This window comes from Coregonus clupeaformis, chromosome 15, assembly GCF_020615455.1.
Source record: "Coregonus clupeaformis isolate EN_2021a chromosome 15, ASM2061545v1, whole genome shotgun sequence".
Lineage (NCBI taxonomy): Eukaryota > Metazoa > Chordata > Actinopteri > Salmoniformes > Salmonidae > Coregonus > Coregonus clupeaformis.
In genome coordinates this window covers 6,785,815-6,799,056 of record NC_059206.1, presented here as the reverse complement: position 1 = coordinate 6,799,056, position 13,242 = coordinate 6,785,815, and the positions used below count along the sequence as shown (strand labels likewise).

General features: G+C 40.7%; 1 protein-coding gene across 3 annotated transcripts; it reads right to left on the bottom strand.

Moving 5' to 3' along the window:
• Positions 1-1,130: 1,130 nt before the first annotated feature.
• On the bottom strand, positions 1,131-12,042 carry glipr2 (GLI pathogenesis-related 2). 3 transcript variants are annotated; one of them, XM_041897555.2, is made up of 12 exons: positions 10,839-12,042; positions 5,804-5,830; positions 5,248-5,457; positions 4,941-5,018; positions 4,486-4,674; positions 4,181-4,273; positions 3,748-3,960; positions 3,380-3,457; positions 2,870-3,097; positions 2,479-2,697; positions 2,111-2,188; positions 1,131-1,793 (listed from the first exon to the last, which is right to left on the bottom strand). In XM_041897555.2, exons 1-12 carry the CDS (start codon positions 10,855-10,857, stop codon positions 1,627-1,629), a joined length of 1,599 nt encoding a protein of 532 aa, XP_041753489.2. In that variant the 5' UTR covers positions 10,858-12,042; the 3' UTR covers positions 1,131-1,626. The 3 variants fall into 3 exon arrangements, with proteins under 3 accessions (XP_041753489.2, XP_041753490.2, XP_041753488.2); XM_041897556.2 differs by lacking the exon at positions 10,839-12,042 and adding an exon at positions 7,844-8,258; XM_041897554.2 differs by lacking the exon at positions 10,839-12,042 and having other exon boundaries at positions 5,804-7,821.
• Positions 12,043-13,242: the final 1,200 nt, after the last annotated feature.

Here is a 13,242-nt window from a genome sequence, read left to right as displayed (position 1 = left end):
TATGGTACAGAGTTAACAAGTTACAGTAACTTGTCAGGTGTTTTTCATTTTTAAAGTGATAACAAAGTTTTCGATCTTATGTGTTTATTATCATTACCAACTAAGCTCAATTAATATTCCAAACTATAAACACAGTAGTTATAAGCCTCGAAGCACATAGGTAGAAAACATTTTTCTGTACCATATTCTTGCTTTATCGTTAGAATCCTATTTGATCCCTGTCTATTCAAACTAGAATGCAAAACCAAAAGCTTCTGAACTTTTATCGGCTGACCTTGTTTAAAATGTGACTATGATGGCCCTTAGATAACAACGCGTCACTTTTCCTCCTAGGGATAGAGAGGACAATGGTGCAATGTGATGCCATGCTATTCTAGTTTCTGTTTGCATTCCCTATGCAAAGCCGGTCTTTCCCTGTGGTTACAGCAACAATTGTTCACCCTGTCTGTGTTTGACTGTGAGAGAGACAGATTCTTTACATATCTCCAGTTAGATTGCCTGTTTATTTGACAGGGGATACAGTGAAAAGTAACAAGCTGCTCCCCTCTGCTGGTGGAAGACGGCAGCAAGGATGCTAACTAGAAATAAGCTCTCATTGCATATTTATTTTCAAAGTGTGGCTCAAATGTTACAACCTACAAACATTTAATTCCACAATTTATTGCCCCGTGTATGTCAACACACAGTGCAGTCTCAGTCTGTATGTCAACATGTTTGAGAAACATCAATGAATACATTTAAAAAGAGGAAGATTTCTCTTCATGTACAGTAAATTACAAAAACGTGCACCAATAAACAGTATGAGATAAAAGGCATTACATTTAGGTTTAAAGTAACTGTCCAGTGTTTCCAGACTTCTATGAAATATGACCTATAACTAATTACAATATGAGTGAAATAGTTTTCCTTCCAAAAAATGGTAATTAAGTATGTTAAAAAGCAGATTATCTGTTTGAATGGTGTGGGCGTATACCCGTCATTAAAAATATTCATGCAAATTGACCACTGATTGGCCAGCTCAGTGAGCCAACATGACATGTTCTATGAGGAAATTGCAAGCATTTATGAAACGGTCTGTTTGAGATACAAGCTTGAGGTGGGGTTTTTGAAGTGTTTTTTTTTTTCTCCAGTTTATGATTTGGCCACAAATACGAGTATAGGACGAGTTCATACCCAAATAACATGAGGTAACAGAATATGAACTTATAAAAGTGAGATTTTCACTGGACAGTTACTTTTTATATTACTTATTTCCTTCTTGTTACTCAAACATTTATAAAACCAGCAATTATGAAAAAATAACCATTAAAATTATTTCCTATTAAGACAACATAAAAGCCATTTTTTTCCCCCAAATGTAATGTTGTTAGCTAGAAAAGAACAATCTAAGGGTATGATTTGAGATAAAAGTTAAGGTCAAGTTTGTCTTGCGTAAGCGCGAAACGGCCATCTGCACTGATTGCTCCTGGCAACTGCGTGTCGCGTTAAAATAGCGCCATCTGATGGAAGACAAAAGCCTACCAAAAGAGGACAAATTATAGCAACAACCTGTTTACCCAGATAAGCACCCCATTCCTATAGGAACCTTTGGTAGCGCCGGCATACATACTACATATATGACTCAGACTAAAACCTGCTTCCTTTGGTTTTCACGTTGTCATGGAAATAGCCTGGGTTGGTGATGTTGCCCGCTGGGTCGTAGAACGCCACGGCAATAAATGTGCCCTGCCCACTGGTCGCCAAACCCACACCCACTTGCTTTGAGGACTTCCAGACCATTTGAGTGAAATTACCTAGGATGAGAGTACCACCAATCAAGTTATTTTATTTTTCAAATAAACACCAAATGCAGAATTAAACACATTCTTGGCCAGCATGTCTCACTCCTAACAATTTCTTATGAACTTTAATTTAGTTTTCATGTCGTAGATGTTGATTATGGTAAATTCACTGCCAGGGAGCACTGTTTTCCTGATTTTGAGTTTGATTTAAATAGCACAGCCATTGTATTTTCTATACTGTACAGTGACTGTTGTGGATGAGGTTATATATATATATATATATATCAATAGCATTGTGTTATGAGGTGTCAGGACACTGGACACCTTACCTGCTCCACTCTGAAAACCAGGGGAAGAGAAGTTATACTTCTCAATCTCCTTGTACCAAGACTCGGCCACATCTGATCCTATATTTCATATGCAAGAGAAGGACAATGTATAAATTATTGCACATTTTTGGGAACTTTACAAGCATTGTGCAGAGCCTTTTCCTGCGACCCCCTCCCCATACAACAACAAATCAAACTTTTGAGGAATTGACAGACTTTGGATTGTCGACTACTATTCAAACATCATATCCAGTATCGGAGTTAGTTCATGTTACTCAAACTTCATATTGGAATTAGGCCCTTGACTTTCTTTTTACCCATTGGCTCTTATGAGCTGTATGTCAGTGCAGTGCAGGTATGTGACTCACCAGTAGGGGCCACTGTGCTGGAGCCAGAGCAGCAGAAGATGTTCTCCCCGTGGCCTTTGCCGCTGTTCATCAGCGTGTTGCGGCTCACCAGGTGAGCCGCCCAATCCTGGGCCTCCCTAGTGAGGGCAGGGCTTAGCACCAGAGGTCCCGCCCCGTGCTGGCTCCGGTATTGGTTCAGAGACTTCAGAAGAGCCTGGCCGAACTGGCCAAGCTCATTGGCTATACAGGAAATGGAGAGGAACACGGTATATTACGTCTTTATTAAGCCTTTAAAGGTATGAGTGACACTTTTTGTCACCCCCACTTATAGTGCCTTCACAACAATGTCACAACGATGTCTTAAACCTGTCATCAAGGTTCATATATTTACACGCTCTGTGATGCTGCTCACCTGACAGCGAGTTCACGGCCAACACCTGCATTTTCAAAGTGATGACCTCTACTGGCTTATCGGTAACTTTTGACCCTTTTGGCATCACATTCTGGGCGTAGTAACCAGGGTTGGTGATGTTGCCAGACGGTTCAAAGTGTGCCACCACGATGAGCATCCCCGTGCCACTGTTTGCCAGCCCGACGCCCACCTCCTTGGAGCTACGCCACACCAGTTGTGTGAACTGCCCTAAAACAGATGAACAGAGAAGAAAAGAGAGGGTGACGAAAAGAAATAGAGGGAGCGATGATTGACAATGGAGCACAATTATCACAATTATTTGGGATTATCAATATGTTGAACATTTGAGGAAAATATCAACGCAAGGCAAACTTTAAACATGAAATGCTGAGGGCAGAGATAACCGTAAAAAGCAAGGTGTATTTTCTATAGCTACTATTTCAGACCCCTCTGGCGTAGAACATTGCATTACTGTATACCTGTCGTCTACTTTAATGCTGATATGTTTACCTGTTTTGTCCTGATGTCCTGGTTTGGAGAAGTCATACTTCTCCTCTTGTTTGTACCAGATGTCCACCACCTCTTGACCTTATCAGAGAAATAAATAAGTCATACATTGGAAGAAAAATGAGGGATCCCCTGGGAATGTACTTATTGAGAAAGAAGTGGATATTCAGCTGGCAGATCCAATGGTTAGGCATATCCAAAGGCTAGGCATAGGGTTCGAAATTGGTTAGGGTTGGCGGGGTGAGGTTAAGGTTAGGCATAGGGTTAGCGATCCCCATCCGGAACCATTCAAAATATGCCTGATGTGTATATACTCCCTATTGAGAAATCCCTTTCCCTGCAGATCATCCAGTCCTCCTGGTTCTCTCTACCTGTAGCAGTGATGCCCGCTGACCCCGTCTTGGCCCAGATGTTTTCACCGTGGGGGGAGGATGAGTTCTTCAACACCTTCTCTCCCAGTAGGGTCTCTGCCCATGCCTGCGCCCCCTGACTCAGGGCTGGGTCCAGGGTGAGGGCTGGGGCCCCGTGTGCCTCCCGCTGTTTGTTACACGCCCGTAGGAAGTCTCTGTGGAACTGGGCCAGGTCTTAGAGCAAGCAGATAGACAGATGGACGGGCGGCACGTTAAGTTGAAATATTTGTTCCATCTCCTAATGACCAAGAGACTTGTGTGGATTTGAAACGATTGTATGGCTATAAGATTTATGGCAAACATTCAGAGGGCAGAATTAGGCCTATCTATCCAATATTATGTTGTCTTTACATAATGGGAGACATTTACTGAAAATGACTTTAAAACATCTCACCAGTGCTGTTCGCATGATGAGGAGCCTTATATGCAGGTGAAGAGGATCTGGCAGTTTCAGACTGGGGTACACTCAGGCCCCCACCTCCTCTGGCTGTAAGAAAGAAAAGCTATGTGTCAGTTGAGAGATTGAGGTATCCGATGCTGTGTCATACATTGGGTTCATTCAGAAATACCTAGTTTATCTAAAGTAGTAGCTTATTTGCAGAGAGACAATGGTAACTGGGCTGTTGTATGGGATTTACATATAACTGTATTTTCTCATTCTTGTTCGCTCATCGTTGTAACCAATCAACGATGTGTTACCTGTGGGGGCACATTTGGGGGTGCTAGAGGTGGAGCTACCCGGTGGTAGGACATTATTCTCAAAGTAGCCCGCGTTGCTCATGTTGCCAGCTGGGTGGTACTGGCCCACTACAAAGGAAATGTTCCCATCTGTGGCCAGGCCCACCCCTACCTCGATGGAGTCCTTCCAAACAACCTGGGTGAAGTGGCCTGGAAACAACAGCAGGGGGCACTGTTAGTATAGGAGTCAGTGTATACACTCGGTATGTTGAGGATGGAGAGCAATAGGTACTGTAGGAGGCCTATTTAGACACTGTCAGTGATTGGAAATAGAGCCAGATGTGGTCTATTAAATAAACGGGTGATTCATTCGCAAGGTTAAACTCCAGAAAGAATGTGACAAAGGTGAGCTTTTTTGGATTGTGGAGGCAGTACACACCTGTTTTACCCTAGAGTCTGCCGATTGTGTATCTCACCTGTACCGGAGCTGAACCCAGGCTTATTGAAGTGGTAATCTTTGATTTCACTGTACCAACTGTCCACTGCGGCCTTCCCTTTTAAAATAGAAGCGGAACCAATTTGTTATTAAAAAAAATATGTATCCACTCAAAATCAGTCTGCATATGCTAGTTAATAAATGGAGAGGATAAGTTGTATACACAAAATATCCACTGTAGGCTCTATTCAATACTGTACTTTCCGCTAGTTGAGCTCTGCCACATATTGAATGTATTGTGCAATAAATAATTGATTTGATTTATTTTTTTCCTGACATATGCTCACCATCAGGTTTTTTGGGGGTGGAGCTGTATGCATAGTAAAGGTTTTCTCCGTGATTGGTGGAGCTGTGCTTCAGGCTTTTCATTGACAGAAGATGATCTGCCCATTTCTGGGCGGAGTTACATAGGTCTCTGCTCAGCGCTAGGGGCGGGGCACTATGCTTCTTGCGATAGTCATTATGAGCATCCACAAACTCCCTCTCAAAACCATAGTCTGGAAGCACACATATGATGGCAGTCGGGGACACACAAACAAACACACAAAAGTTAAGCGGTATGACAGGTTGTGGTGTAACATCCGTCACAGCTACAGTTAGACTGAATTCATTTGATATTTTCCCTGAAAATCATTCATCTTTAAACTTGTTTACAGTTCAAAGGAAAATATTCTTCCTTCAAGGTATAACCATATTGAAAGAATGTTTGAGGTTAGCTAACAGAATAACAAGACTAATTAATGATGTAGCTAGTAAATAGGGTTGTCTATGAAAAACAGGGAGGGATAAAAAGAGAATGTCTGACGTAGTGGAATGATAGAGCGGGGAAAAATATCTACTCACCTGTCATTGTTTTGTTCTTCCGCTGAACTGCAACAGAAACAAAAGTCAACATTACGTAACGTGCCATATTATCTGTTGGAATGTGTCATGTAGGTGTTTGTTTGAAGACTTGACACCACCTTAAAAAACCACGGTAATTGTTGAGTTTACTCCTGTTTCATACCATGCATTTCATCCAGTATCCTTTGGTCTCACTATTGAGGGTGTGTGACAAGTGATCATTCAAAACACTTGCTTGATACCTCAGACATTTGCAAATGTACATTTATGGGGAAATCATACATTTACCAAAACAATTAACATTATTGGTATCCTTGAATAGGGGAAAAGTAAACATTCAAAATATGTGATAACTCTTCACTAAAAGGAAATGCTGAACAGTCCATATCGATATATATCTTAATTGATATACGGTGCTTGATTTTTGGACCATATTCCAGACCTAGACTAATTGATTTGTGTGACAGCCTGAGATACCTCCAAAGTCTCTTGCTTATTGCTAGAGTGAGTCACCACTTAGCCCACCACCCTCCAGACAACACACACTGCCACCACCCTATACAGTAACCCTCCCTATAGTTCTGTTGAGCATTAGACTGCTTCCCCCTCAGCATCTGCCTGGCCACACGCCACTTATCATAGTCAAAAGATTAATGATCCTCTTCCTGTTACCCTCCATGTCTCAATCAGAGTGCCTCTAGACCAGCTGATCAATTTAATTGTTGGAGAATTGCCAGAGAAATTGGATTACCCCAGTGTTGTGGGTCTGAATGAATGGAGCAAGTCTCTTCTCGACTGACATGCTCTATAGTCTGGTATCACTACAGTCCCTATCTGTTTCTACAGCTTAGAGGGCAAAGTATGATCTTTTTTTTAAATAAAGAGATTCTAACTATCTTTATCTACACTCTTAGAAGTAAAGTTGCCTGGAAGAACCTTTTGGGTTGCCACACCGGCGGAACCTTTCCAGTTGAAAAAGGTTCCTTGAGGAAACCCTGTGTAAAAGTTCAAACTGGAACCTTTTTGTGATGGGAGGAGTTCAATTTTGAACCTTTTTTTAATAATATATTGTAAAGGTGACAGCCTATCGGATTGGAGATGTGGCTTATTGGATAGTTATTTTTGGTCACTTGTTAGCGTAAATGTCATTCCTGTTCATGTTAAGATTGTACACTGCAAATTTAAAATGTTCCTTGAATATTTATGCATATGACATATTCTAATATAATATGAATCATATTAATATTGCTGATTCCATACAGTAATAAAGTGGGATCTATTCCAACTTTGGCATTTGCATAGACTTGAGGAAATCAATGAAGCTAAAACACTGTCAGAGTTCAACCTTAACATGTGATGAAAATACAACAGAACAGACTAACAGGAATTACATTTACTCTAACAGGTGACCCAAAAAAATCTACCTTAAAAGCCATAGTATTCCAGTGGAAAAGATAACTGTGGACCAATAGGTTTCCAGACGGTGTCATGTAGAAGAGGCTGTCAAAGAAAGCTCAGTTACCTGCTTTTTACTATGTGAACTTTTCACGATTTGTCTTTAATCTTGCAGAATACAGGCTTTGACTACTAGAGAGCTTCACTCACCCAATATGTTGTTTTTATTAGCGGTAGACACCGTTTTTGCCTAACAGAATAATAATTGGTTTACAAAAATATTGAAGATAACTTAATGACATAAGAAGTTTTAGGTTGTGCAATACCAACTCCTGATATGTGTTAGTCACTGTTATCCCTGTACTATTGTATAATTACTATATTGTGTATTGATCAAATATATTTTCAGCCCTGGCAGCAAAATACACTTCTACTGCATGATTGCATGTCATCTTGTCAATTTCCTTTTAATTGATATTCCAATTTTTGCTATGTATGCACTGTAATTGACTAAATGTATTCATATTTATTTTAACATTGTTATTTACATATTTTTATTTAGATTTATATATCACTCACAGTAAATCTAAGACTTGTGGTCAGTCTAAAATACATTTCCAGCTAGTATAAAAGCCTCATGCGTACCTTATTAAGATTCTTAGTGATGCACCACTTCCTCCTCTGTCGCTCTCTCTTGTTGTTTCACTGATCTCCCTCTCTCTGTTTTATTGCTGGGTGGTGATAGCGCAGTCCTATATGTAAAGCAGGACAACCCACCCTCCATTCCATTGAAGGAGAGATTCCATATAAGAGGTATCGGTATTTCCCAAGAAATTAAGAGGAAATTACACAAACACGCGCAGACACATTAGATGCATGTATGGACATAAAAAAAATAAAAACTGAAACGATTTAAACCGCATAACATCTCAAGGAGAAATCTACCTTCATTCTCCTTCATACAAGCTCTGACCTGCAGCGTCAGTTCTATGCTGTTTCTTGTCTGTGTTGTCACTCACAATAGGAATCTCATCTCACATCACTTCCTCCCTGTACTGACGATTATCAATCAATTTCAATCAATTTTTCAATCAATTTTATTTTATATAGCCCTTCTTACATCAGCTAATATCTCGAAGTGCTGTACAGAAACCCAGCCTAAAACCCCAAACAGCTAGTAATGCAGGTGTAGAAGCACGGTGGCTAGGAAAAACTCCCTAGAAAGGCGAAAACCTAGGAAGAAACCTAGAGAGGAACCAGGCTATGAGGGGTGGCCAGTCCTCTTCTGGCTGTGCCGGGTGAAGATTATAACAGAACCATGCCAAGATGTTCAAAAATGTTCATAAGTGACAAGCATGGTCAAATAATAATCAGGAATAAATCTCAGTTGGTTTTTCATAGCCGATCATTAAGAGTTGAAAACAGCAGGTCTGGGACAGGTAGGGGTTCCATAACCGCAGGCAGAACAGTTGAAACTGGAATAGCAGCAAGGCCAGGCGGACTGGGGACAGCAAGGAGTCACCACGGCCGGTAGTCCCGACGTATGGTCCTAGGTGCTCAGGTCTCTCAGTTGGCTTTTCATAGCCGATCATTAAGAGTTGAAAACAGCAGGTCTGGGACAGGTAGGGGTTTCGTAACCGCAGGCAGAACAGTTAACTGGAATAGCAGCAAGGCCAGGCGGATGTTGATAATGTTCCAGCTTTGTGATGAAAAACTTACTATAAACTTTATCATTGTAGGAATCTGGAAAAGCAACACATTACCATGTATGGCTGAATATTTATGATGTAATCTTAACTAGTTATTGGTCATTTTAATTTTGGTGTGACTGACAGAAGAACCTGATAACTGATTGCATTTACATAGCACTTTTCCAGATGCTCAAAGTGCTGTAAGGGGGGAAACTCACCTTCCACCACCATTGTGTATCACCCTGAAATGATGCACGGCTACAATTTGTGCCGGAACGCTCACAGCACTTCAGCTGTCAGTTGGAGAGGTGAGGGGAGATTCGAATTGGGAATCAGGGGGATGATTAGTTGGCCATTATGGAAATATATCTGGTTTGGGAATTTAACGAGGACACCAGGGTTAACACCCCTACTCTTGCGATAAGTGCCATGGGTTTTTTAATGACCACAGAGTCAGGGTACTCGTTTAACGTCCCATAGGAAAGACGGTGACAAACAAACACTACCACAGAAACAGTACAACCATACAGAGAACAACAGTTAACGAAACAATGCCCTATTATTTGTGCCAGAACGGAGAGTTGAGTAGGTATATGGTATATTGCAGAGTAAAGTGCTGGGAATTGACACCAATCTCTTCAAACATGTGGTCAACCAAATATGGGGAAATGTGTGCAAGGTATTAAGTTTAAGGAAGTGCTTTGTGAGAGTACATACCAAGTGTGACGAGTAATGAGGATACGAATAGAAAGGATGCAGAAATCAACAATGTACAGGTTTACGTAACACTGAGCAAGAGAACAACAAATAGCGAGTACAGGACATGACACTAACAATCACACGCAACACAACACTGAACAGTCCAGGGCTATACAGGGGTGATGATGAGGTGCAGGTACGCTGGAGGTGATTAGGGTGCGTTGGGTTTCCACTCCGGTGGTGCGCTCAGACCGGTTAGACCGGCGAATCAGACCGCCGGAGGGGAGCAACGGGAGGAGACGTGACACCAAGAACACTTGACATTCATCAACCTACTAACATGTAAAAACAAATGGAAAATATAGTACGCCTTTAAAATAATTTTAATTTGTCCATACTTCTTACGAGGTAAGTAGACAAATAAGAAAGTTTGTAATTTGGGTGAATTTATGTGCAATGGTATGTGACTGTGTTTGGGTTTGTTTTGTGTGTTCTATGTTGTACATTTCTATGAAGAAGAAAGGAAAAAAAAAACGTTTCACAACCATCGATCTATACAGGATCTAACACCTTCCTGACAGGAAACAGGAAATTAGTAACTCGAATTTGTAATAGTGCATCTCTTTATGCAGTCTGAAGACTATATTTGAGTTTTCTGATCTGGTACACTAGGTTAACATGGGTGCAAAACAGTGGCATATATAGCTTATATATAGTACACCAGATCTACCATCTCTGACTGACTATGATGTTAACTCATCGACCCAGAGTGAAACTCAGACTGTTGTGAATATGTATCTCAGTTTTGCTCTGCCATCAGTTTTTAATCTGGTATCTAACATCAACCCTGATGAAGACAGCTTGTCTGTCAAAACGTTGGTTATAAGGTTATTAAATTATGGCATCTGACCTACTAGTGTGTGCGGCTTTCCTTTTCTTTATCTAACATCAACCAGACATTCTTTCAATGAGGTTACACCTTGAAGGAAAAATATTTTCCTTGGAACTGTTAAACACACAATTAACAAGTTACAGGGGAAAAAAGGTAATTTGAGAACCGCTCTAGGGGTGTTTTTAATGTTCCTGTATTGTGAGCACAGTAGTATATCACTCCCTGTCATACCGGTGACATTTGTGTGTGTGCGTGTATTTCTGTGGCTGCGTGTGTGTGTGTGTGTGTTTGTCAGTGTGTGTATAAATGCTGATGTAGATGTAATTAATATCTGCATGGTGTGTTGGCGACCTCTCACCTGCAAATCGGAGGGCCATGTAGACACTGCAGCCTTAGCTTGATCCTTTTTTTGGGGGGGTGAAGTGTAGTGAAGTATATTCCGGTTTGCACCCTACATCTAGAGACTAGAGTTATACACTCATCTGTCACACAGGAAGGAAGTCACACTGTGTCACCACTTGGGAACGTTCCTCTATTGTTCATCGCAACGCACCGCAAAATGTAAACAAGAAAACAACACACTGATGTAACAGAGTGGCCTATAGAGATGTGATGTGGTCTGCAGTATTCAATCAAAACCGCTAACCAGGTTTGCAGGATAAAATGAAGAAAAATGAACATTCCTGTGCAGACATCCTTTTATTGAGTTCATTATTTCTTTTTAATGTGCGTTCTTGCAGAAAAAGAGAATTGTTTATAATGAAAATGTGGTTACCAGTTTTGATCATGGGATTGAATAAACGGTAAAAATGTCCATTGAAATGGCAGAATGACACAACAATCAATTATTTGTGGTTTACAGCACCACTTTAAGTACAGTACTGGTACCGATGCCATTAATGACAGCAGCAGGGAGGGGTCTTTTAACAAATACATTTTGTTACGTGTGACATGTTTTTCTTTCTCCCAATCTTCCTTTGTGGTTCAGAGTGGTTGTTCTGTTTGTGGGTTCTGGTCATTACAGGTGTGCTGAGTTGCGGCTGACGATGGTGGGCGTGGCTTCAGTCCGGAGTCCTGGCAGCTGTGGCTGATTGACTAGAGTATAAACTGTTTGCCTTGTGAGCTCGAGAGGAAGAGGGGGTACTTTTTGTTTGTTTGAGGATTTGGTTATTGGTTGGTTTAATGTATCTTTGTTTGTGTTCCAGCCTGTCCTCCTGCTGTATTCCACCCTACCTGGGTCCTGGAGAAGGGAAAGGTAGTTCTGCCCATGGGTGTACATTCACACGTAGATAACCCGCTGTTTTACACACTAGGTTAGCCGGGCAGGTGTCACCCCTGTATTTATGGTAACAGGTAGGAAAGCTGGTTAAGGATTAGAATGTGATAGGAAGGATTAGGTGTGTAGACAAAGGGACCTTTTTGTTTATTTTCATTACTTGGACCCCAATCCCAAACATTCCCTTCTCTTACCTTCCCTGTTTTTTTTGTTTTATTTACTGTTTCTTTATGGGTGTTGTATAATTCTGTTTAACTACTTTACTAAACGTCCCCGAGGGCTAACATTGCATTCTGGTTGTTGTGTCTGGTTATTTTAGTTCATTACACCCCACATTTCTTCCCCATTCATCTAGTTTCATTGTGTGCGCAGGCACGGGCATTTACGTCTCCTCCTCAGACGAACTACACCCGAGGGGAGAACGTAACCATTTGCAGATTTACAGTAACATCACTTTTTTAAATCCACTGTAGAGATAATACTGTGTGCCAAGCCCCCCTGTGTGCAATCTGTATATCTATCTCTGAGAAGGTGTTCCCTGAATCACTGGGTTAATAGGTTAAAAATAGTTGGGTGGGAATCGTTCTTTTTACGGTCAAATTGAAAATATTTATGAAAAAGTCCACTATTCCAAAGGAACTTGCGTTATCTTTAACTTTGCTGATGTAACCTGGGCAAGAAGTGACAGAAACAGCCAGAATAGGTCACACTGGTTGTGATTTATTTTCCATACTAAAATGGTGACTTTCTTGGTCCCAAACAGCCCAGCCTGGCCTCAAAAACGTAACATAGTAGACGTAAATCTGTGACACTCAAATTAGTATGATATGTTACATTTGGTATGGTTACATAAGACAGAAGGTTACTTAAAGCTAATACTAAAGGAGGGAGGTTGGTCAGGGAGGAGTTAGCTCTAACCTTAACCCCTTAACCCTAACATTAAACCTAACCTTAACCCCTTAACCCTAACATTAAACCTAACCTTAACCCCTTAACCCTAACATTAAACCTAACCTTAACCCCTTAACCCTAACATTAAACCTAACCTTAACCCCTTAACCCTAACATTAAACCTAACCTTAACCCCTAAACCTACTAAGATAGTATATGGAATTGTTTTAAGATGGTCATACGAGGGATCGTTTACAGTATAAGAAAGATCTGGAAATTATTATTCATTTTATTTACACATTTAAGCACTTTTAGGTACTAAACACCTTCCTAATACACTGCTCAAAAAAATTAAGAGAACACTAAAATAACACATCCTAGATCTGAATGAATGAAATAATCTTATTAAATACTTTTTTCTTTACATAGTTCAATGTGCTGACAACAAAATCACACAAAAATGATCAATGGAAATCAAATGTATCAACCCATGGAGGTCTGGATTTGGAGTCACCCTCAAAATTAAAGTGGAAAACCACACTACAGGCTGATCCAACTTTGATGTAATGTCCTTAAAACAAGTCAAAATGAGGCT

Coding starts and splice junctions, on each gene's coding strand:
- glipr2 (XM_041897554.2), bottom strand. CDS start 5,870: ATGGCACGTTACGTAATGTTGACTTTTGTTTCTGTTGCAGTTCAGCGG. Junction 3,098..3,379: donor AGGACATCAGGACAAAACAG/GTAAACATATCA, acceptor CATCTGTTTTAG/GGCAGTTCACACAACTGGTG. Junction 2,189..2,478: donor CAGCACAGTGGCCCCTACTG/GTGAGTCACATA, acceptor TATGAAATATAG/GATCAGATGTGGCCGAGTCT.